This window comes from Camelina sativa, chromosome 11, assembly GCF_000633955.1.
Source record: "Camelina sativa cultivar DH55 chromosome 11, Cs, whole genome shotgun sequence".
In the NCBI taxonomy this organism is placed as follows: Eukaryota; Viridiplantae; Streptophyta; class Magnoliopsida; order Brassicales; family Brassicaceae; genus Camelina; species Camelina sativa.
In genome coordinates this window covers 37,734,865-37,758,283 of record NC_025695.1, presented here as the reverse complement: position 1 = coordinate 37,758,283, position 23,419 = coordinate 37,734,865, and the positions used below count along the sequence as shown (strand labels likewise).

The 23,419-nt window shown below is 37.9% G+C and overlaps 4 protein-coding genes and 1 pseudogene across 4 annotated transcripts; 4 read left to right on the top strand and 1 right to left on the bottom strand.

Moving 5' to 3' along the window:
* LOC104725428 lies at nucleotides 1,200-2,721 on the top strand. The gene is made up of 3 exons (XM_010444091.2): nucleotides 1,200-1,597; nucleotides 1,816-2,042; nucleotides 2,178-2,721. The coding sequence occupies exons 1-3, from the start codon at nucleotides 1,433-1,435 to the stop codon at nucleotides 2,557-2,559; spliced, it is 774 nt and encodes a 257-aa protein (XP_010442393.1). The 5' UTR covers nucleotides 1,200-1,432; the 3' UTR covers nucleotides 2,560-2,721.
* On the bottom strand, nucleotides 2,573-5,780 carry LOC104725429. Its single transcript, XM_010444092.1, has 2 exons — nucleotides 5,624-5,780; nucleotides 2,573-5,234 (listed from the first exon to the last, which is right to left on the bottom strand). The coding sequence occupies exon 2, from the start codon at nucleotides 5,210-5,212 to the stop codon at nucleotides 3,776-3,778; it is 1,437 nt and encodes a 478-aa protein (XP_010442394.1). The 5' UTR covers nucleotides 5,213-5,234; nucleotides 5,624-5,780; the 3' UTR covers nucleotides 2,573-3,775.
* Nucleotides 5,908-10,012, top strand: LOC104725427 (importin subunit alpha-5-like). Its single transcript, XM_010444090.1, has 10 exons — nucleotides 5,908-6,249; nucleotides 6,354-6,447; nucleotides 6,538-6,629; nucleotides 6,708-6,839; nucleotides 6,924-7,109; nucleotides 7,201-7,364; nucleotides 7,459-7,537; nucleotides 7,812-7,940; nucleotides 8,100-8,227; nucleotides 9,331-10,012. Exons 1-10 carry the CDS (start codon nucleotides 6,055-6,057, stop codon nucleotides 9,713-9,715), a joined length of 1,584 nt encoding a protein of 527 aa, XP_010442392.1. The 5' UTR covers nucleotides 5,908-6,054; the 3' UTR covers nucleotides 9,716-10,012.
* LOC104725425 (importin subunit alpha-1-like) lies at nucleotides 11,610-13,980 on the top strand. The gene is made up of 9 exons (XM_010444089.2): nucleotides 11,610-11,863; nucleotides 11,948-12,039; nucleotides 12,129-12,278; nucleotides 12,355-12,540; nucleotides 12,640-12,803; nucleotides 12,876-12,954; nucleotides 13,163-13,300; nucleotides 13,404-13,534; nucleotides 13,617-13,980. The coding sequence occupies exons 1-9, from the start codon at nucleotides 11,785-11,787 to the stop codon at nucleotides 13,897-13,899; spliced, it is 1,302 nt and encodes a 433-aa protein (XP_010442391.1). The 5' UTR covers nucleotides 11,610-11,784; the 3' UTR covers nucleotides 13,900-13,980.
* On the top strand, nucleotides 14,251-16,517 carry LOC109127417 (annotated as a pseudogene).

Here is a 23,419-nt window from a genome sequence, read left to right as displayed (position 1 = left end):
ATATAGTAAAATGGATCTTAAAAGAGAGAAAAAAAGAATTAGAATTCAAAGTGAAAAACTAAAAAATAATTAGGAAAGTGAAAAGAAAGAAAATATGAAAACAAAAAGAAATAGAAACTAAAATAATATAATTATTTTTAATATATATATATTTTTCCTTGTAGGAGTCATGTATCAACTGACTAATATAATATTTTTTTCTTTTACTTGTGTGGTTACTGTAGCAACGAGAACTGCCCAATTACTTTGGGTGATATCAGTTGCAGGGCATAAATGTTCAAATTGTAGAAAGTGGCTAAAATGTGGAAGGAAACAAAATGTATGACTTAAAGTAATAAAAAAAGATGACATGTGGCTGTAACATCTAATTTACCCTTTAAATAATTGGTGAAGAAGAAAAACCAAAATAATAGAATATGAAATGGTAGACAAAAATAGTCAAAAACAAAGATAGAATCATAGAAGGATAAACTATATTTATGATAGTCAGTAGTCACATAAAACTTGGGTATAAAACTCAAAACCAAGATTTGAAGGTATATTAAATCCAAAATCCAATACTTTTACTCTTTTACAACGAGACTACAAACATTGACAAGAAAACACCACAAACAGAAATTGAAAACCATTTAATAAGCTGGGGTCAACACACAAACATGTCTCTCTTTTTTTTTTCCAAAGCCGACGCAACCAATGTCGGCAACAAGAAAAATATACTAACACAACGTCAAATAACACAACATCGGCGACGAGACAACTGAGATTAAGGTGGTGACAAGTAGTGTTGATTAGATTCGACGCTAAAGATGCATGTTTTCTTATGTCACTACTACATCTATGCTTTTGAAGTGGGGTATCAGACTATTGATTATTATGGTGGGGTGTGGAAAGCTTTTGTCTTTCTATTGATAATAAGTTAATAACACGTCCTCACATGATAATATTAATCAAATTCAAAGATATATATATATATATATAAACTAACTAACACTCACGAACAAATGAAAGGTACGATGTTCTTGTATGAACACAAAATCACAAAAGAAGAAAACAAGGTTCTAGCTAGCATCATAATATATATACGTGTAAATATATAAAAAGAATCATCCAACTAGCTCCATTAACGAACTCTCGTCACATTATATAATTTACACATCATATTTTAAAGGACACCATACCAGAATAGTATAGTATTTTAAAAAGATGTCGTCCGAAAGAGAACCTTCGAATCTTTGGCCTTTAAGCAACCTTTGTCCGAAGCAATTCTTCTATTCTCCTCCCTTTTTTTGAATTTATTTATCAAATATTTTAACTTTATTCTTTTCCTCTTACCTTTCAATGCCTTTCTTATATAAGTGTAAAACAAATCAAAGTAATATAACTTTCAAAACATGTAGCATCGATTCATATCTATCAGACATTGGCGAGAGACATGTCGAGAACAAGAGTACGAGCTGTGACCCATCAAGATCTTGTCCCAAACCCCAAAACCACCGATCTCAGAAGCAAAACCGGTATTTTCGTTGTGGTTTTGACCATAATCTTTGGCCTCTCCTGCTTTGTTCTTTGCCTCTATGCCGAAGCCACAAGATCTCAGGTACCTTATTATGGATGTATATAATAAGATTATTCATATGTTTTGATCATATCTTCAAGATAAATCAGTAATATATATTAGGTTCCTATATATATATATATATATATATATATATATGGATTACATGTAAAAGTAACAACAGCAAAAAAGTAACTCACAACCTCATGTGATCATGTCGGTCCAAAGTATGTTGTCAATGATTCCCATTTTGTATGTAGTCTATATGGGGAAGCAAAACGTGCGTGTACAACAGTAGCGGGAAAACACCATTGTTGTGCGGTGCAATTGCGTTCGTTGGACTAGCGGTTGCGATGGTAGGCTTGCACATGTACTTACTTATCGCAGTCACGGCATCGCCGCCACTACTTCTGGTTGAGTGGGATCCTGACTCTGTTCCTGCAAAGAGGCTCACGTTTCAAGCTGCCTTCTTCTTCGTCTCAACGTGGTAAGCAGACTTGCTCTAACGCAACGACTAATGTCATGTTTGAAATATAACAACAAAAAATCCTAACTATAAGCTCTGGATGGTAAGCTGAAACATTGTGGAATAATATGTTTTACCGTTATTTGTCTCTATAAGGGTTTGCTTTGGTGTTGGAGAAGTTCTTTTGTTGGTGGCACTTAGCGTGGAATCAGGACATCTAAAGAACTGGTCTAATCCAAAACCTAGTTGTCTAGTAATCCGGCAAGGCTTGTTTTCAGCGGCTGGAGTGTTCTCCCTGCTAACTGTCTTTCTAGCCACGGGACTATACCTAACCGCTCTACAAGCACATAGAATCTCTAAGGATCTTGAAAATACACATAGAGATATTCTTGAGGCATCAATTCTTTATGCATCTCCTCCAAGATCACCCACAAATCGGATGGCTACAGTAGCTCGCGAAGGTCCTGCAACGGTTAGAGATGAGTCGACGACTCTGGAATATCTTGTTTCTTTGAAGCAACTTGCATATATAGTGTAGTGTACAATATATAGGAGATAAGATATACTAGGTAACAATGTTAATTCAGCAGACAAAAAGATCAAAGACATTAATACTTACACATTCGATTAATGCATCAAGGCGAAATGTGTGCTAAATGTTTTTATCCTCGTGTAAATAAAACGAGAGTCGCCTTCTTAAGCCGCTCCTCATAAATCCTAAGTTTCCCATAAACTCAAACCAGACCAAACGCATTTCAATGTAAAATCAGTTAGCAAACGTTACCATCTTCATGATTTAGTTCGGTTTGGTTCAGATTCAGTCTGATGATCCTCAGGCCTGTTTCTTACCATTGGATCGTTATCTGGCTACTACCAACTTACTCGTAGCTGTGTCGTTGCGCGATAGCTCTGTTGTCACTGGACAGACAACTGATGGCGGACGAGTTCCAGGAGGAATCAGTCTTGGAACTTCAGAAGCTTCTGGCCAATCAAAGACTCCCGGAAGCGGATTAAAAGCAGCTGCGTAACCTCGAAGAGAACTCTGTGTGTTGTAGTAGTCATTTATATACTGCAAATGGTCACTGTTCATCCTCCTGCAAACTGCTATCACGTGTGAACACGGATATTTGCAAAGTTGCCATATCCCACATGTGCATAACTGCATACCCGGTTGCTGAAATGAACAACAAATCTCTTCTCTCCAACTTGCATCATTTCTGTGACCTGAAACCTCTCTCCGGTATGTTCTAATGGCAATACATCATGTGTTTGAGAAGCTACCTTGTATTCTTCAAGATTTGTCATCACATGTTTAGCGTATAGGTCTCTTCCGTTCAGTGAATCCGCGGGAAGACCATGTCGAGATTTGAAAAGCTCTGCCAGGTGATCAAAGATTAGGAAGATGCAGGTTGTCATTCGAAGATTGTCTATGAAACCATAAGTCTTAAAGATTGTGTTTGCAGTCATGATCCCGAATCTAATCCCACCATCATCGTAAGCCAGAGCCCATAGATGCAGAGGCATTTTTTCTAACCATTTTCGAGCCTCTGGGTCCATCTTTTCGATTTTCTTCAAGTAGTATTCGAAACTTGATTTGTCCCTCGTGGATCCAGCCTTGTAAACTAACTCTGTCATGAGATTGTTATGGAAAACATCATAAAACTTTAAGCACATATGCCTAAGACAAAACCGGTGTTGTGCCCACAGACACTCAGGTTCGTTAACAACTTCAACTATGTCAGGACTCAGACTTGTTATAAGACAAAGGCCTTCCTTTGCGTTACTTTATCTCTGATGCACGCAAAGAACCAACGCCAGGTATCAGCTGACAAACTTTCTTGGGTAGTAATCGCAAACGCAAGTGGAAAAAAACTGTTTTCAGCATCAAATCCCCCTGCAACCAACATTTTTGCAGGGTATTTATTCAAGTCTATTGTATCCACTATGATCAAAGGTCTGAAGTGAGGAAACCCTTCAATTGACTGTTGAAACGCCCAAAAAACGGAACGAAAGGATGCATATTTGGGATCAGGAAAAATATCATATTGCCATTCCAAGACCATCTTGTTAGATGAGCTAAGGGCAGCCATGAACTTGGGAAATATGTGAAAACTCTTGTCCAAATCTCGCAAGATTGCATTGAAAGCTTTCTTTTTAGCATCCCGCATATTAGTACACGAGACTGCGTAGCCAAATTCTTCTTTCACCCACATGTTTAGCTCTGCAACTGAGAGCGAGGGCTGAGCTTTGATTAGACCTTTGAGCTCACCTGCCAGAAAATCTGAGCTCACATCTGCTGGCTCACAACTATGTGGACCTATATATTCTGTTATCTTAAAGCCATCGTTGTTCGTTTTAGCAGCCTTGAGAATCCATACGCAGTAAGTCTTGCACTTACATTCATAGATACCTGAAAGGTCACTTTCGTATTTAGTGTACATTCGTTGTCTTCGATTAGAGTACAACTGCACTGCTTTCTCCAACTCATCTTTATCTCGAAAAACCATCCCAAGATGCAACTCACGTTCATCAAGCCATTCACTAGAGAAAATCATCTGCTCTGAGTCCTTTTCTATGAGGCTTATTGTTGGACCTGGATTTTTCAAATTTGAATCCTTCTGTGCAGTCCCACTTTTACCACCATCTCCACAGTTACACTTACTGCCATCCATACTTTCCTCTTCTTCAATCCACCCGTTACTGTTACCCTCCTGAGGAGTTCTTAATGTTTTATCTCTCACACTCACATTTACTTCTACTTCGATATCACCATCCTCTTGCCGAGAACGCTTCCGCGTCGCCTGATTCGCCAAGGAACTAGCAACAAGACCGACGATACCTTCATCAAGAACCGGTTTGACCTCTAAATACAACTCCACATTGTTAATAGAAGGATGATAACTTGGAACCTCAAGCATAGTCTCTAAACTACAACCATCCACAATAGGCAAACGCACATACTTCACCATAGATTTCTGAACAATGTAAGGATACCTACAAATCAATCCAATCTGAAACTTCCCCCTTTCAAATCCAGTAACTCGATGCACATGATCCAACAATTTGGGCAAGTCAATGTCGCCTTCAACTCTAATAACTCTTGGAACTGATCCTTCATAGTATGGACCATCAGGACCATCTTTTATACAACCATTCCAATAACACAGCACTGGTATCATTCTTGTTTCCATAAGTAAAAGCACCACAAAAAACCTTCAAAAAAATCCAAGAGAAACAACAATAAATGTGGTGAATACTTTCTGAAGGAATCGAAAAACCCAAAACCGTAAATGTGATTTCAGAAACTCTAAAGCTCAATTTCATGAGATAATCATAATAACACACCATAGTGGAAGAGCTATAAAGGTGAATGCTTTCTAAAGTAAACTAAAAACACAAAACCATATAAGTGAATTCAGAAACCCCTAAAGCTCAATTTCATGAGGTAATCATAATATAATAGGCCATATGGAAGACTGATAAAGGCAAATGCTTTCTGATAGAGAATGTGATTTTGATTAGATACTAGAAGATAGACACAGTAAAACCCTAGAAAAAATTGAAACATTTTTGAACTGTGAGGATAAAGAAACGTTTTTTACCTAGCCAAGTCGGGAAAGAGCTCACTTGCAGTTGCAGATGTGTTTCTGTGTAATTTTACCGGAAAAAATAGTTCTCACTTCGCCGGCGAAAACACTTTTACTCTGCAATATGGTCCAAAGTTTCTTCCTTTTATCGTCGGTAACGTCGTACAGTACAATATGGTTTAGTTCGGTTTAGAAAAATGAACGATTAAAAAAAGTGTCTTTTGTTGTTTTAGAATGATTGGGGTTAAGTATACATAATTGTTTAATTACGGCTAATTAGATTAGAAAACCCTCCCGCTTCTTTAAATTGAAACTGTTGTCGCTTCTTCTTCGAATTCACCATTCTTGCCTTCTCCTCAATTCAATTCCAAATCTTTTCAGTTCTTGCGTTCTCTTCACTTTGCAAATCCCTTTCCACTTCAGATTTCTAGGGTTTCTCGATAGCCATGTCGCTGCGACCGAGTGCGAAGACAGAGATCCGTCGAACCCGTTACAAGTTATCTGTTGATTCGGAAGAAGGACGGAGAAGAAGAGAAGACTTTTTAGTCGAGATTCGTAAAAACAAACGCGAGGAAAGCTTGATGAAGCGACGCCGCGACGGTGTTAAAGATTTGTCTCCTGATGAACCCTTTCAGAGTTTGGTAAATCCCCCCCCCCACCCGTCCGATCTTTGGTTTTGGATTAGTAAAGTTTAGGTCTTTAATTTGATTTTGAATGAATTCGATTCATGGTTGTGTATGTGTAGTTGGAGGTTTCGGATATGATTGCTGGGGTTTTCTCGGATGATCCTTCGTTGCAGCTTGAGTCCACGACCCGGTTCAGGAGGGTTCTATCATGTGGTAAAGTCTTTAACTTTTTCTTGGTCTCGATTTGAAAAGGTGCGACCTTTTTATCATTTAATCGAGTGGTTTCTCTTGTATATTGTTCAGAAAGAACTCCACCTATCGATAGCGTGATAAAATGTGGAGTTGTGCCACGTTTTGTTGAGTTTCTTAAGAAGGATGATTACCCTAGGCTTCAGGTTTGAAGAGAAAAGTTTCCATCTTTTGATGGTTTAGTGTTGTAATCTTTGGTTCTGAAATTTTTGATCTTTTTATAGTTTGAGGCGGCTTGGGCTTTAACAAATATTGCTTCTGGAACATCTGAGCATACCAAGGTGGTGATTGATCTTGGTGCTGTTTCACTCTTTGTTCAGCTTATTGCTTCCCCTGATGATGATGTCCGTGAGCAGGTATAGTTAGTGTTTTTGTTAATATGAATGCTTATGATCTTGTATATGAGTTCAAATTCTGAAATTTTACACTTACTTATTTAGGCTTTATGGGGACTGGGTAATGTTGCTGGTGATTCAGTACATTGCCGTGACTTTGTTCTTAACTTTGGGGCATTGACTCCACTGTTGCATCAGCTGAATAAGAATGCTACCCTGCCCATACTTAGAGTTGCCACTTGGACTTTATCAAACTTCTTCCGTGGCAAGCCTTTGCCGCCCTTTGACCTGGTATTCTTACTTATCTCTCTCTATCTATAGGCTCTGTTCCCTCATTTTATATAAGTGAAACACTACTTGACTTATGAAACATGATTAACAGGTGAAACCTGCTCTCCCTGCTCTTGAACGACTTGTTCATTCGAATGATGAAGAAGTCTTGGTAGATGCTTGCTGGGCACTTTCGAATCTGTCTGATGGTTCAAATGAAAAAATCCAAGGTCTGAACGAGGCTGGTGTTGTCCCAAGACTAGTTGAACTTATCAAGTTAGTTCTTCTCCAGTAAAAATAACTCTTTAACCTGATGTTGCTACTTGCTACAGGTTTGGATTATGAAGGTTGACAATTTTTTCTTTTGCAGACACCTTTCTCCTTTTGTACTTATTCCTGCACTTCGTACCATTGGGAATATAGCTTCTGGAAATCATCAGCAGACCCAGGTATGTAATTCATATTATGGAACCTTGTAGAAAACTTATGTTGTCCTCCGTGTGAATGTAGTGTTTTTCAAAGAATAGCACAGCTTATTTTCTTATCCTATATCTTGGATGATTATATTACTATAGTAATATTAATAGATAGAATCCAGAGCCGAGAACACTTCATTAAATGTTGCTTGAGTACAATGTTGAGATCAGAATTTGTAACCAAAGTACAAAGTGGAGGAAGTCTTTGCTTGGGCTCTGAAATAACTCTTTGAAATGATTTCTTCAGTGTGTGATCAAGTGTGGTGTTGTACCCGTTCTTGCCGACCTGCTTCGTCAAAACCGTACGAAAGGCATAATGAGGGAAGCTTGCTGGACGATTTCAAACATCACTGCAGGCACTGGAGACCAAATTCAGGTGAGAGAAGTTTGTGTTGCTTTATCACTGCAGGCATTAGCTTTTGATTTTGTTAATATTGCAGTACTAGCCATTCTGTTTTTTTTTTTTTTTTTTGGACAAAAGGCCATTCTGTTTCTATCACTAATTGTATTCTGTTTTGTCTTTCTTTTTAAACAGTCAGTTATTGATGCAAAATTGATTCCAAGGTTGGTCAATCTGGCTAAAAAAGCCGAGTTTGACATAAAGAAAGAAGCTGTATGGGCACTTTCAAATTCCTCCGTGTGTGGTTCTCCTAATCAAATAAAGTACATCCCTGTCTCCTCTCTTTATCACCTTTTCCATGCCTTATTGATCAATCAATTCACANGCTGGGCACTTTCGAATCTGTCTGATGGTTCAAATGAAAAAATCCAAGGTCTGAACGAGGCTGGTGTTGTCCCAAGACTAGTTGAACTTATCAAGTTAGTTCTTCTCCAGTAAAAATAACTCTTTAACCTGATGTTGCTACTTGCTACAGGTTTGGATTATGAAGGTTGACAATTTTTTCTTTTGCAGACACCTTTCTCCTTTTGTACTTATTCCTGCACTTCGTACCATTGGGAATATAGCTTCTGGAAATCATCAGCAGACCCAGGTATGTAATTCATATTATGGAACCTTGTAGAAAACTTATGTTGTCCTCCGTGTGAATGTAGTGTTTTTCAAAGAATAGCACAGCTTATTTTCTTATCCTATATCTTGGATGATTATATTACTATAGTAATATTAATAGATAGAATCCAGAGCCGAGAACACTTCATTAAATGTTGCTTGAGTACAATGTTGAGATCAGAATTTGTAACCAAAGTACAAAGTGGAGGAAGTCTTTGCTTGGGCTCTGAAATAACTCTTTGAAATGATTTCTTCAGTGTGTGATCAAGTGTGGTGTTGTACCCGTTCTTGCCGACCTGCTTCGTCAAAACCGTACGAAAGGCATAATGAGGGAAGCTTGCTGGACGATTTCAAACATCACTGCAGGCACTGGAGACCAAATTCAGGTGAGAGAAGTTTGTGTTGCTTTATCACTGCAGGCATTAGCTTTTGATTTTGTTAATATTGCAGTACTAGCCATTCTGTTTTTTTTTTTTTTTTTTGGACAAAAGGCCATTCTGTTTCTATCACTAATTGTATTCTGTTTTGTCTTTCTTTTTAAACAGTCAGTTATTGATGCAAAATTGATTCCAAGGTTGGTCAATCTGGCTAAAAAAGCCGAGTTTGACATAAAGAAAGAAGCTGTATGGGCACTTTCAAATTCCTCCGTGTGTGGTTCTCCTAATCAAATAAAGTACATCCCTGTCTCCTCTCTTTATCACCTTTTCCATGCCTTATTGATCAATCAATTCACAAAATCTCCATTGGTGTGATTCAGATACTTGGTGGAGCAGGGTTGCATCAAACCTTTATGTGACATCCTGGTGTGTCCAGATCTAAGAATCATATTAGTGTGTCTAGATGGATTGGAAAAGATTTTGAACGCTGGAGAGGTGGAGAAGAAGAACACAGGAGACGTGAATTCATATTGTCAGATGATTGAAGATGAGGAAGGGCTAGAAAAGATTGAGAACCTGCAGCACCATGACAACAATGAGATCTACGAGAAGGCAGTGAAGATTCTGGAAACATACTGGCTTGAAGAGGAAGGTGAAGGGTTAGTGGACATACTGAAACCTCAAGGAAAAGGTGATGAGGTATATCAGACTTCAAGTTCAAGTTCTCATCCGGGCTTCCAGTTTGAAATTTACTCGTTAAGATGATGATCCCACACAATCTGATGATATTGAAAACAATAGCCTCTGACATTGGAACCAAAAGCATGTACATATGGTAGGTCAAACTCAAAGTCAAAGAGTGAGTCAAGTGCTAGTTTCTTGATGACATTAGGCTTTTACTTGGTTTGTTACTTGAGAGAGTACATAGTTTTGATATAAAAAAAAGCTTTGCATCCATTTTTCAGGGAATCTATTGTTTTGTGTTTTTCGTTTTGAAGTATTTTGGGAGCTTTTAGAATTGCTTCATATGTTGTCTATTTGATGGTTAAAAAAGTAACATAGCTGTTTGCTGCAGCATCTGTGGAGTTGCTTTATGAGTTAAAAACCATTCAGTGTACAAAGTTATTCAAAATCTTAAAAAATGAAACGGCTACGATTAAATATAATCTTGACTCAGTCATCATTGACCACTCCACGCGAAGAAACCGTAGTCTGGTCCGTATCTGATCAAACACCACTCTCGCTCAATCTGACACATATTGTTATATAGTTTTATTTTATGGTTAAAAATTTATTATTAAGCATAATTAATTACATTGGTTTAGCATTTTTAAACTGCAATCTCAAAAACAAAAGCAACTATGCCATGAATATAAACTCACATATTTAATTAATTCGATATCAAACTGCAGTTTAGTTTATAAAATAATTTAGTAATAGATCTAAAGCAAATACCTTTGAGCTAAATCTTGTTTACATTATAAAGTTGTCGGCTTTATTCATAATTTTCAATCACCTAACAAAGAAATACTTTGAAAGTGTCAAATTTCTCTTTTACTCTCGAATCAACGCGAATACCAAATTTGTAACGAGATTCAGTCGGGACAAATCAAAACTTCTCTTCTATCCAAAATGACGAACACAAAGGTAAATCATAAGAGAAAAAACTCACAAAAAGTCTTAGATTCAGAGATGGCAGGACATTTTATTTTCCACATGATCCAAAGTCTTGGCTTTTGCTTAACTCGGTGGAATTTGAGAAAATAGACAAATTTAAAAAATATACGTTAATATTATGTTTTTTTAATTGGATTGTGGGCTTGATTGGACATGTATCCTACTATATTAATTGGAAAGTACAAATATGAAACTAATCTTAAAATGTGTAAAAAATTACATTAAATTGTCATTAGAAAAAACTTAATTAAGATTAATTAATTAATTAAATAAATATAATTAATTAAAAAACGAAAATTGGGAACACATAAAGTAAAATAAACTGTAGTAAAATTAAAAAAAATCTAGAAGAATCAAAACTAATTTGTACTTAAAAAAAAAAAATTTAACAGCTAAGATTTTAAAAATCTAATCGAATAAAATCTATATAACTACAAATTTTATCAAAAAAAAAATTTCAGCACGAGTTAAAATTTATATTTATTACATGTAAATGTTTATTGACATGTTTTCAATAAACATTTTTAAAATACAAAATTTTTAATATAAACAAACTGAATTTTTAATCATAAACCTTTATAAATAACATAATAACAAAATAAATTATTTAAAATTTTCATCAAAAAAATGTTCAGCCGGCGGTTTTCCGCGGATTAGTACATAGTGTTTTAATTAAAAGAGCAGGCTTGTAAACCAAAAATATGAGAGAGACATATATACATGACTATGTTGCTAATTCAATTTCTATTGGTAGTACATGCTGATTTGTATTAATTATTATATTTTGATTGGTTAACTTTTTTTAACTGATGTGTCACCAAAAGTTAAAGCTGATGTGTGAGCACTTCTACTTATGGTTAAATCAAACCAAACCTAACCGGTATTTAATTACAGTAATTGAAACTAAACCAAATCAAACCGGTTTCTCATAAAAAGAGAGGTGGTCAAAGAAAGAGAGATTTCTAGGGTTTCTCTTCAAGTTTTGCGTATCGCTTGGAAGAGAGGTCAAAGAAGAGAGAAAGCCATGTCGCTGAACCCAAAAGCCAAGAAAGAGGTTCGTCTAAACCCCAAACCGGTTTCTCAGGTTCCTATCACAAGTGATCAAATCAATCTCTGGTTTGGGTTTTGATTGTTAATTCCTGTTGGTGTACAAAGAGATGGTCGATGGTGTTCGGTCAGATGATCCTTCAATACAGTCTGAATACGCTTCCAAGTTCAAAAAGTTTCTTCTTGATGGTACAAAATTCTGTTTACTTTTCTTCTTCATCACCATATCTGAATGGTTCTTTTAAGCTTCTTCTTCTTCTTATATATTCCCAGAGGAAAACCCTCCAATTGATAAGATAATAGAGTCTGGAGTTGCGCCTCGTTTCGTTGAGTTTCTTAAGAAGGAAGATAACATCGAGCTTCAGGTTTGAAGGCCACCAATTGATTTTTTTTTGTAATGATTTTGGTTATTTAATTTGTCCACTAATTCTGATATTCGATGATATATCGTTAGATGGATGCTGCTACAGTTCTAAGAATCATTTCTGAAGAGAACACCAAAGTGCTAATTGATCACGGTGCTATTCAAATCTTTGTCCATCTTCTTGCTAGTGCTGCTGCTGCTGCTACTGATAGTCTTCTTCTCCTTCTTCTCCGTATGGAGGTATTTTACTTCTTTTAGATACAAATGCGAGATATGAGTTAAAAAATTTATGTTATTTTATGTTAAAAATCTGCAGGCCACAACGGCACTAGGTAATGTTGCTTGTGCTTCAGTAGAATCCCGTGACTATGTTCTACGGTGTGGTGCACTGAGTCCTCTGTTGGCTCAGCTGCATGAGAATGCTGACATGTGGATGCTTAGAACCGCCGCTTCTACTTTGTCAGCCATCTGCTCTGTCCACCCTCGGCCTCCCTTTCGCCAGGTCTTCTAGCTTCTCTCTCTCTCTCTCTCTCTCTCTCTCTCCAGGCTTTGTTGCCTCAGTTTGTATACATATTAACACACATGGAAACATGATTAACAGATGGAACCTGCACTCTATGCACTTCAGAGAGTTCTTCACAGAAATGATGAACAGTTCTTGTCAGCTGCTTGTTGGACACTTTATTTTCTATCTCATGGTCCTAAAGAATACATCCAGAGTTTTATCGATGCTGGTCTTGTCCCAAGACTAGTTCAACTTCTCGGGTTAGTACTTACTCCCAAAACAAAGATTTAAAGCCTTATTTAAAGGCTGACAATTTTTTTTTCCTTTTGCAGAAACAATTCTCCATCTGTGATTGATCGTGCATTAGGTACCATTATGTATCTAACTACTGGAGATAATCAGCAGACAAAAGTATGTTACCTTTAAAAGCACTTCTTGTTGAGTTACCGTAATGTATCTTAAATGATCAAATATATTACTATATATACCGGATATTAGTTGAGAGGATGCATTGCTTGCATTTGATATATATTGCGTGTGTACAATGTTACGATTGGATTTTGTAACCAAAAGGCTCTGGATAAAGTAGGACCTCTTTGAACATTTTTTGTTTTCTCAGGTTGTGATAGAGTGTGGTGTTTTACCTCTTCTTGCCGACCTTCTTACTCAAGACTATGCTATAAGATGCCAAAACATAAAGAGGGACGCTTGCTGGGCGATTTCAAACATCACTGCAGGCACTGAAGAAGAAATTCAGGTGACAAGTCTTGTGATTGTGAATGTTGCAAAAAAATAAATTTACCCTTTTGTTGCTATCACTCACTTATTGTTTTCTATGTGTCTCTTTACCCTAACAACAGTTAGTTATTGATGCAAACCTGATTCCAAAGCTGGTCAATTTGGCTCAAAATGCTGAATTTGACATCATAAAGGAAAAAGCTGTAAGGGCAATTTCACATGCAGCCTTAGGTGGTTCTAATGATCAAATCAGGTACGTCCATGTCTTCTTTCACTTTTTAACATGCTCTTATTATTGATCATCACAAGTCACAGTTTCTATTGATGTGTTTCAGATACTTGGTGGAGCAGGGTTGCATAAAGCCTTTATGTGATCTCCTGGTATGTCCAGAACCAGAAGTCATCTTTAAGTGTCTGTATGGACTGGAAAACATTTTGATGGCCGGAGAGGCAGAGAGGAACATAGGAGGCGTGAACTATTTCTCTCAGCAGATTGAAGATGCGGAAGGGCTAGAAAAGATTAAGAACCTGAAACAGCACGTAAACAATATGATCTACCTTAAGGCTATGCAGATTCTGGAGACATACTGGGCAGAAGAGGATGATGAGCAGACATAAAAACCTCCAAAGTGATGATCTCTGGTCTCTCAGTTGTGAGAGAACCAAGTCCCAAATCTTCAGTTGAAATGTATAATTAGAAATGTGCACCAAAAACAAAAACAAAAAACTTTCAAACTGTTGAAAAATCTGTATCTTCTTATGAATGGAACCAAAACTCAAAGAGTGAGTCGAGTTCTTTGAGTCCACTGTTGGCTCAGCCCATGCTTTAAATCGCCACTCGCACTTTGTCAAACATCTGCTCTGGCAAGCCTCGGCCTCCCTTTCGCCAGGTCTTATAGCTTCTCTCTCTCTCTCTCGAGGGTTTGTTTCCTCAGTACATAATAAAACACATGGAAACATGATTAACAGATGGAACCTGCACTCTCTGCACTTCAGAGAGTTCTTCATAGAAATGATGAACTATTCTTGTCAGCTGCTTGTTGGGCACTTTATTTTCTATCTGATGGTTGAAAAGAAAATATCCAGAGTTTTATCGACGCTGGTCTTGTCCCAAGACTAGTTCAACTTCTCGGGTTAGTAATCTTACTCCTCCAAAACAAAAAATTTAAGCCTTCGCTACATGTTTTGATAATGAAGGATGACCATTTTGTTTCGTTTGTAGATACGGTGCTCCATGTATGATTGATCTGACATTAGGTACCATTATGAAACTAACTAACAGAGACAATCAGCAGACCGAAGTATGTACTTTTATACTCCATATATGTTTCCTTTTAAAACACATCTTTTCGTTGAGTTATCATAATGTCTCTTGAATGAATATCACTAAATATACTGATAAATTTAGAGGATGCAGTGCTTGCATTGTTATATATGGCTTGTGTACAATGTAACGATTAGATTTTGTAACCAAAGAACAAAATGCCTAGGCTCTGGATAAACCTCTTTGAACTTATTTTTCTCAGGTTGTGATAGAGTGTGGTGTTTTACCAACCTGCTTACTCGAAACTATGTTCTAATATGGAAAGACATAAAGAAGGACGCTTGCAGGACGATTTCAAACATCACTGCAGGCACTGAAGAACATATTCAGGTGACAATATTTTTATTTAAGAATGTTGCAGATAACATAAAAAGCAAATTTACCCCTTCTGTAGCTATAACTAATTGTTTTCTATCTCTGTCTTTCTTTACCCCTAATGTATTAACAGTCAGTTATTGATGAAAATTTGATCCAAACATTGGTCAATATGACTCAAAATGCTGAATTTGACATAGAGGAAGAAGTCGTATGAGCAATTTCAAATGCAACCTCAGGTTGTTCTCATGATCAAATAAAGTGTGTATCCCTATCTTCTCTCTTTTTCACTTTTTAACAATGCTTATTGATCGTCAAGTCACAGTGTCCGATCCATGGGTGTGATTCAGATACTTGGTGGAGCAGGGTTGCATAAGACCTTTATGTGATCTCCTGGTATGTCCAGATCCAGTAATCATCTCAGTATGTCTGGATGAATTGGAAATCATTTTGAAGGACGGAGAGGCAGAGAGGAACGTATAGGAGACGTGAACTATCTCACTCTGTGCTGATTGAAGATGAGAAAGGGATAGAAAAGATTCAGAACCTGCAACACCACAAAAGCAATCAGATTCAGAATCTTGCACCTTTGATGGATGGTCAAAACTCCCAAGAGTGAGTCAGTCAAGTACTTGGTATAAGCATTGGCTCCATTGTTCAAGTTTCTTGGAGTCTGCTTTGAGTTGTTATCTGTGCTAAAAACCAAAGCAGAAGAACCTTTGCTGATCAAAGAACAATGTTAACGTATTTTTAATATTTGTCACTTGTGATTAGGAGATTGACAATATAACATTACACACAACACAAGCTCACTATCTCATCTGGAAGCATGCAGAATAAATAGTATATGGTCTGAATCCTATACATTTCTACTTAGAAATATAATAACCAAATGCATCTGATCTAATATCGACAAACAAACATTTTTATATATACCATAAACATCACTGCAGGCACTGAAGAACAAATTCAGGTGACAAGTTTTTTGACTGTGAATCTTGCAGAATAAATAAATAAAAAACAATTTTACCCTTTTGTTGCTATCACTTACTAATTGTTTTATATGTAATCTCTTTACCCTAATGTATAACAGTCAGTTATTGATGCAAATATGATCCCAACGTTGGTCAATTTGGCTCAAAATGCTGAAATTGACATAAAGGAAAAAGCTGTAAGGGCAATTTCAAATGCAGCCTCCGGTGGTTCTCATGATCAAATCAGGTACGTCCATGTCTTCTTTCACTTTTTAACATGCTTATATAATGATCATCACAAGTCAAACAATTTATATTGGTGTGTTTCAGATACTTTGTGGAGCAGGGTTGCATAAAACCTTTATGTGTTTTCCTGGTATGTCCATATTGAAGAACCATCTTAAAGTGTCTGAATGGATTGGAAAACATTTTTAGGGCCGGAGAGGGCGGAAGGGCTAGAATAGATTGAGAAACTGCAATAACACGAAAAGAATGTGATCTACGAGAAGGCTTTGAGGATTCTGGAGACATACTGGGAGGAGGAAGAGGATGGTGAGCAGACACAACAACCTCCAAGTCGATCGATCCGGTCTTCCAATTTCTCTGTATTCAACTATAGTTGAAATGTATNAAAAAAAAAAAAAAAAAAAAAAAAAAAAAAAAAAAAAAAAAAAAAAAAAAAAAAATCTACTTGATGAGATCCCCACACAACCTGGCTGAGAGTAGAGTGTAAAAAATCTCTTTCACAAAACTGAAGAAGTGAGTCAAAGTTCTTGGTGGATTTATCAATCTTTTGCTCCACTGTTACTTTATATCGTTTTGAGGCTATTAAGAGTTGTTTTGTATATCGTTCATACAAAACGAATTTGTAATGCAAGATTGATTTTGTGTGCGTGAACTCATAAACTGTTTTAAAAAATGTAAATAGAGAAAGAAAAAAACTGTTTTTAAAATGTAAATAGAGAAAGAAAAAGGGTATAACCGTCGTTTAGCCAAATCCTAAAGGGTTCACTTCCGAAACAATTTTTGTTTTCTTTGTTGGCGAATAAAAAAAAAAAAAATCCTTTCTTTCTAATAAACAGCAGTGTCTTTCAGAACGACAGACCAATTTTGTTTTTGGCTTGTTTTGTGAAAGAGAGTCACGTGATCTTTTCTAATCGTTGAACGCTAATTACAAGATTATGATCCCTTTCTTGATCACTCTGTTTTCAAGTCATGAAAATGAGAGCTGGAGAAATGATCGAACTGCACAAAATTAGTGTTAGTGATAAGAATACTTGTGCTGATGATTGTCGTACAAGCAAAACCCACCATTGGTATCGGTGTTGGTGTTTGCGTTGGCGTCGTGGTCGTGGTCGTAAGATTAGACGACCACATGAACCCTAATTTCACTCCGATTGGGGGAAATCGTCTCATCCTTAAACCAATACGCCGAACATATTGAAATGTGGGTTTCAGTGAACCGGAGTTAAACCCAAATTAAATTTTATTAAACGGATCCAAATCCAAAATTAAATCAAAACCAAACCGGTTTTCTGATAATGATCATTCCGCGCTTCTTTATAAATTCACGCATCTGTTTATGTTCCCCCCTTGACCATTTTTGTTTGCATTCTTGCTCTCAATTGCAAAAGTTTTTTTGCCTCTTTCACTTCTCAGTTGAGATTTTTGTTTCTCTTTCTAGTTTTGTAAATCGCTTAGAAGAGAGGTGAAAGAAGAGAGAAAGCCATGTCGCTGAACCCCCAACCCCTGACAGAGGTTCGTCTAAACGTGTCTCACAAGTAATCAAATCACTCTCTTGTTTGGGTTTTGAGTGTATTGATTCGCGTAGGTGGACGAAGAGATGATTCAAGGTGTTTACTCAGATGATCCTAAAACACAATTTGAAAACGCTTCCAAGTTCAGAAAGATTCTATCACATGGTACAAAACTACTTCCTCTGTTCTTGTTGGTTTTAAGTTTGAATTGGTCTTAGTTTGTTTCTGAATAATCTTCGATGTATAAGGAGTCAATAGGTTGGCCTAGTTTTTCGTTTTGGTTAGTAGTGCTTCCTATTAATTTGCTTCCAGTATCTGTAGAAGATTGAGTCTTCGACTTTTGGCTATATATATAGCCCTTTCATTTGTGATAATAAGATTATCGAACTATTCAGTTTTCTTTTGTGTATTTGCTTCTGAGATTAACATTTGGTATTAGAGCATAACTTCTGGGAAAAGGAAACAAAAGTGAGAGAGAGTGCAAACACGGGTGAGAGAGAAACAGAAAAATGGGTGATTCAAGCAATTTTGCAGCACCGAGCATACCAAGGTTTGATGGTGATTACGATCACTGGAGTCTGCTCATGGAGAACTTGCTGAAATCAAAGGAATATTTCTGTGTGGTGAGAGATGGAGTCACAGAACCAGCTAGCGAGGAGACGCTATCTAATGCGCAGCAGAAGAGTCTTGCTGAGGCAAGACTGAAGAATCTCAAAGCCAAGAACTACCTCTTTAGTGCAATTGACAAGTCCATCCTCAAAACGATTACCTTGAAAGAGACCTCCAAGCAATTGTGGGACTTGATGAAGACGAAGTATCAAGGTAATTCAAGAGTCAAGCGTGCTCAGTTGCAGACACTAAGGAGAAGTTTTGAGTTGTTGGAGATGAGAAGTGGAGAGTCCATCACCGATTACTTCACAAGAGTAATGGTGAATGCCAACGATATGAGAAACTGTGAAGATGATATGCCAGACGTGAAGATAGTAGAAAATATCCTGCGAACTCTGACTGAAAACTTCAACTACATTGTCTGCTCCATTGAAGAATCCAAAGATATTGACAATCTCTCAGTTGATGAGTTGCAGAGCTCACTATCTGTTCATGAACAGAAAATGAGGAAACCAAGCTATGGAGGAGAAGAACAAGCTTTGAAGGTCACATATGAAGAACGTGGTGGTAGAGGCAGAGGTAGAGGACAAGGGAGAGGAAGAGGGAGATCGAGATTCTTTAACAAAGAATCCATCGAATGCTTTAAATGTCACAAGCTTGGACATTTTCAATACGAGTGTCCCAAACTGGAGGGAAAGGCCAACTATGTTGAGGCCAATGGTGAAGAAGAGGATGTCTTGTTGATGGCGTTTACAGAGGGTGAAAGAAAGGAGGCCGACTGGTTCCTCGACTTAGGCTGCAGTAACCATATGTGCGGAGAAAAGTCTTGGTTCTCTTCATATGATGGTGATTTCCGCCATTCGGTGAAATTGGGGAACAATGCCTCATTAACTGTAGTTGTCAAAGTGACTGTGAATCTGCGGATTGATGGGAAGGCACACACTATCAGCGATGTGTACTTTGTACCTGAGTTAAAAAGTAACTTGGTAAGCATAGGTCAGCTTATTCAAAAAGGGCGTGAAATTCTGATGAAGCAAGGCGTATGCAAGCTTTATCATCCTGAGCTGGGGCTAGTCATGCAGTCAGCAATGACAATGAACAAGCTATTCAAGATTACTGCAACAAGAAATGGAGATGGAGTCAAGGAGGTGTCGGAGTGCCACAAAATCACTGAAGCAGACGAGTCATAGCTTTGGCACTGAAGGTTTGGACATCTCAATTACAAAGGTTTGAGAACCTTACAATATCAAAATATGGTAGAAGGGATGCCTCAACTAAAGAGCACAGAAGAGTCTGGTAAGTGTGTAAGTTGCTTTGTGGGCAAACAACATAGGGAGAGTATTCCGAAGAAAAGTTTGTGGCGTGCATCAAGGAGACTGCAACTGGTACACTCGGATCTCTGCGGACAATCTCTCCAGCTTCAAACAGTGACAGAAGATACATTCTTACTTTCATCGACGAGCATAGCAGGAAGGTTTGGGTTTATTTTCTGTCAAATAAATCTGAGACTTTTGCTTCTTTCACAAGATTCAAAAGTCAAGTGGAGAGAGAAACTGGAGAGGCTCTTGTATGTCTGAGAACAGATAGAGGAGGGGAATATCTGTCTAGTGAGTTCAAGCGTTTTTGTGAAAAAACCAGAATTAGCAGACAACTTACAACAGCTTTCACACCTCAATAAAATGGAGTGGCAGAGCGTAAGAAACGCACAATCATGGAGATGGTGAGGTGCATTCTGAGTGACAAAGAGGTTCCCAAGAGGTTCTGGCCTGATGCTGTAAAATGGGCAGTCCATGTCCTAAATCGAAGTCCCACCTCTGCTTTGAAAGAAAAAACACCAGAAGAGATGTGGAGTGGAAGCAAGCCAAAGGTGGATTACTTCAGAGTGTTTGGATGCTTGGCTCATGTTCATGTTCCAGAGCAGAGAAGGAAGAAACTAGATGATAAAAGCACTAGATGTGTTTTAATTGGAGTGAGTGATGAGTCAAAGGGTTATCGACTATATAATCCAACTACGCAAAAAGTGGTGACAAGTAGAGATGTGGTGTTTGAAGAAGAAAAAGGCTGGAACTGGGGAGAGGCAGAAGAGAGAATTAGTGAAGAGTCGGTTTTGTGGGAAGAAGCTAATGGGGAAGAGCTACTTCAGGAGCCACCGGTGTTGCAAGCTGAAGAACCTGTGATTATGGAGATAGCGGTTTCAGAGACTGGAGAGGCGTCTCAAAGTAGCGGTGCTCAACGCTCAACAACAACAAGAACTCGGAGGCCACCAACTTACTTGAGAGAATATGAGACTAGCGACAACTTATCTGATGAAGAAGAGGAAGAAGACGTAGCTGAATTTGCTATGTTTGCATCAGAAACCGATCCAGTCTCTTTCGACGAAGCTAAAGGTGATGATAAGTGGATAAAAGCTCTGGAGACTGAGCTAGAATCCATAGAGAAGAATGGAACGTGGTTTCTCACTGAATTACCAAAGGGAGCAAAGAAGATAGGTGTTAAGTGGGTATACAAGACCAAGCTCAATGAAAGAGGAGAGGTCGATAAATACAAAGCCAGGCTCGTAGCTAAGGGTTATGCACAACAACAAGGAGTAGATTATAATGAAGTCTTCGCTCCTGTTGCAAGATGGGACACTATAAGAATGATTCTGGCTTTGGCAGCCCAAGAAGATTGGTGTGTTTATCAGTTGGACGTAAAGAGTGCCTTCTTACATGGTGAGTTGTCTGAAAATGTCTATGTAGAGCAGCCGCTGGGTTACATCAGAGAAGGAGAGGAGCATAAAGTCTACAAACTCACAAAGGCGTTGTACGGCTTGAAGCAGGCTCCTCGTGCTTGGTACAGCAAGATTGAGGCATACTTCTCCAAGGAAGGTTTTCAACGATGTGAATACGAGCATACACTATTTGTAAAAACAGAGGAAGGTAACAAAATTCTGATTGTTAGCTTGTATGTCGATGATTTAATCTTTACTGGAAACGATGAGAGCTTGTTAGAAGGTTTCAAGGCATCTATGAAGAAGGAGTTTGATATGACAGATTTGGGGAAGATGAAATATTTCTTAGGTGTGGAAGTGATACAGAATGCAGAAGGGATCTTCATTCATCAAAAGAAGTATGCAGGAGAGATCTTGGAGAGATTCAATCTGTTGAATGGAAATGAGGTGAAGAATCCAATTGTGCCAGGAACGAGAATGTCAAAAGAGGGAGACGGGAACAAGGTGGATCCGACTTTGTACAAGCAGCTCATTGGGAGTCTAATGTACATCACCACAACAAGACCAGATATGATGTATGCAGTGTGTTTGTTGAGTAGATACATGGCGGATCCCCGTGGTGAGCACATGCAGGCAGCAAAAAGAGTGATGCGCTATGTGAAAGGTACTCTTGGTTTTGGTGTTTTTTTATAAGAGGAGAGCTGTTGGTGAGTTAACTGTCTATACAGACAGTGATTATGCTGGTGATATCGATGATAGAAGAAGCACCAGTGGTTATGTTTTTCTGTTAAGTGGCGGAGCTGTGGCATGGGCATCGAAGAAACAGCCCGTAGTGACTCTATCAACAACAGAAGCTGAATTTGTTGCAGCTGTTTATTGTGCTTGTCAGTGTGTTTGGATGAGAAGGATATTAGAGAAGTTTGGGTTGGAGCAGTCAGGAAGCACCACAATCATGTGTGATAATAGCTCAGCTATTAAGTTGTCAAAGAACTCTGTTCTTCATGGTCGAAGCAAACATATTGATGTCAGGTTTCATTTCTTAAGGGATCTCACTAAGGAGGGAGTTGTGAAGCTGGTTCACTATGGGACGAGAGAGCAAATTGCAGACATTCTGACCAAGCCATTGAGTTTGGAGGTCTTTGTGTAGTTAAGAGAAAAGCTTGGAGTTTGCGAGAAGTTAAACTGATTGCTGTCGCTTTCAGTTTAGGAGAGGCAATGTTGGTTTTAAGTTTGAATTGGTCTTAGTTTGTTTCTGAATAATCTTCGATGTATAAGGAGTCAATAGGTTGGCCTAGTTTTTCGTTTTGGTTAGTAGTGCTTCCTATTAATTTGCTTCCAGTATCTGTAGAAGATTGAGTCTTCGATTTTTGGCTATATATATAGCCCTTTCATTTGTGATAATAAGATTATCGAACTATTCAGTTTTCTTTTGTGTATTTGCTTCTGAGATAAACAGTTCTTTACTTTCTTTACTTTTCTTGATCTCGATCTGAGTGTTTCTTTAAGTTTCTTCGTCTTCTTCTTCTTCTTATATACTCCAGAGGAAAACCCTCCTATTTATAAGATCATAGAGTTTGGAGTTGTGCCTCGTTTCGTTGAGTTTCTTAAGAAGGACGATGACATGGAGCTTCAGGTTTGAAGAAAATTTTTCCCATCAATTGATACTGTTATGATTTGTAATTTGTCTTGTAATTCTGATATTTCTATGATCGATCGTTAGTGTGCTGCTGCTTCCGTTCTACGACTCATTTCTGAAGAGAGCACCAAAGTGCTAATTGACCACGGTGCTATCGAAATCTTTGTCCATCTTCTTGGTAGCGCTACTTCTGATGTTCATCTCCGGTTTCAGGTATTTTACTTCTTGTAGATGCGAATGCTAAGGTATGAGTTGAGATTTTGATGTTATTTACCGTAAATGTGCAGGCAACAAGGGCACTAGGTAATGTTGCTCGTGCTTCAGTAGAATCCCGTAACTATGTTCTACGGCGTGGTGCATTGAAACCAGTGTTGGCTCTGCTGCATGAGAATACTCAGATGTGGATGCTTAGAACCGCCGCTTGGACTTTGTCAAAATTATTCTCTGGCCAACCTCAGCTTCTCCTTCGCCAGGTCTTCTAGCTTCTATCTCTCTCTCTCAGCAGGCTTTGTTTCCTCAGTTTGTACACATTAACACATATGGAAACGTGATTAACAGGTGGAGCCTGCACTCTACGCACTTCAGGAAGTTTTTCATAGAGATGATGAATTTTTTTTGTCAAATGCTTGTTGGGCACTTTATTTTCTATCTAATGGTTCAAAAGAAAGTATCGAGAGATTTATTAACGCTGGTCTTGTCCCAAGACTAGTTCAACTTCTCGGGTTAGTAATCTTACTCCAAAACACAAAGTTAAAGCCTTTGCTGCATGTTTATAAGATAATGAAGGCTGACAATTTTTTTCTTTTCTTTTGC

Excerpts from the sequence above, each read along its gene's own strand:
- LOC104725425 (XM_010444089.2), top strand. The coding sequence starts at position 11,785 with ATGGTCGATGGTGTTCGGTCAGATGATCCTTCAATACAGTCTGAATAC. Across the intron at positions 12,541-12,639 it reads CTCGGCCTCCCTTTCGCCAG|ATGGAACCTGCACTCTATGC; the intron begins GTCTTCTAGCTT and ends CATGATTAACAG. Across the intron at positions 12,804-12,875 it reads AGACTAGTTCAACTTCTCGG|AAACAATTCTCCATCTGTGA; the intron begins GTTAGTACTTAC and ends TTCCTTTTGCAG.
- LOC104725428 (XM_010444091.2), top strand. The coding sequence starts at position 1,433 with ATGTCGAGAACAAGAGTACGAGCTGTGACCCATCAAGATCTTGTCCCA. Across the intron at positions 1,598-1,815 it reads CCGAAGCCACAAGATCTCAG|TCTATATGGGGAAGCAAAAC; the intron begins GTACCTTATTAT and ends TTTTGTATGTAG. Across the intron at positions 2,043-2,177 it reads TTCTTCTTCGTCTCAACGTG|GGTTTGCTTTGGTGTTGGAG; the intron begins GTAAGCAGACTT and ends TGTCTCTATAAG.
- LOC104725429 (XM_010444092.1), bottom strand. The coding sequence starts at position 5,212 with ATGGAAACAAGAATGATACCAGTGCTGTGTTATTGGAATGGTTGTATA.
- LOC104725427 (XM_010444090.1), top strand. The coding sequence starts at position 6,055 with ATGTCGCTGCGACCGAGTGCGAAGACAGAGATCCGTCGAACCCGTTAC. Across the intron at positions 7,538-7,811 it reads GAAATCATCAGCAGACCCAG|TGTGTGATCAAGTGTGGTGT; the intron begins GTATGTAATTCA and ends TGATTTCTTCAG. Across the intron at positions 7,941-8,099 it reads GCACTGGAGACCAAATTCAG|TCAGTTATTGATGCAAAATT; the intron begins GTGAGAGAAGTT and ends CTTTTTAAACAG.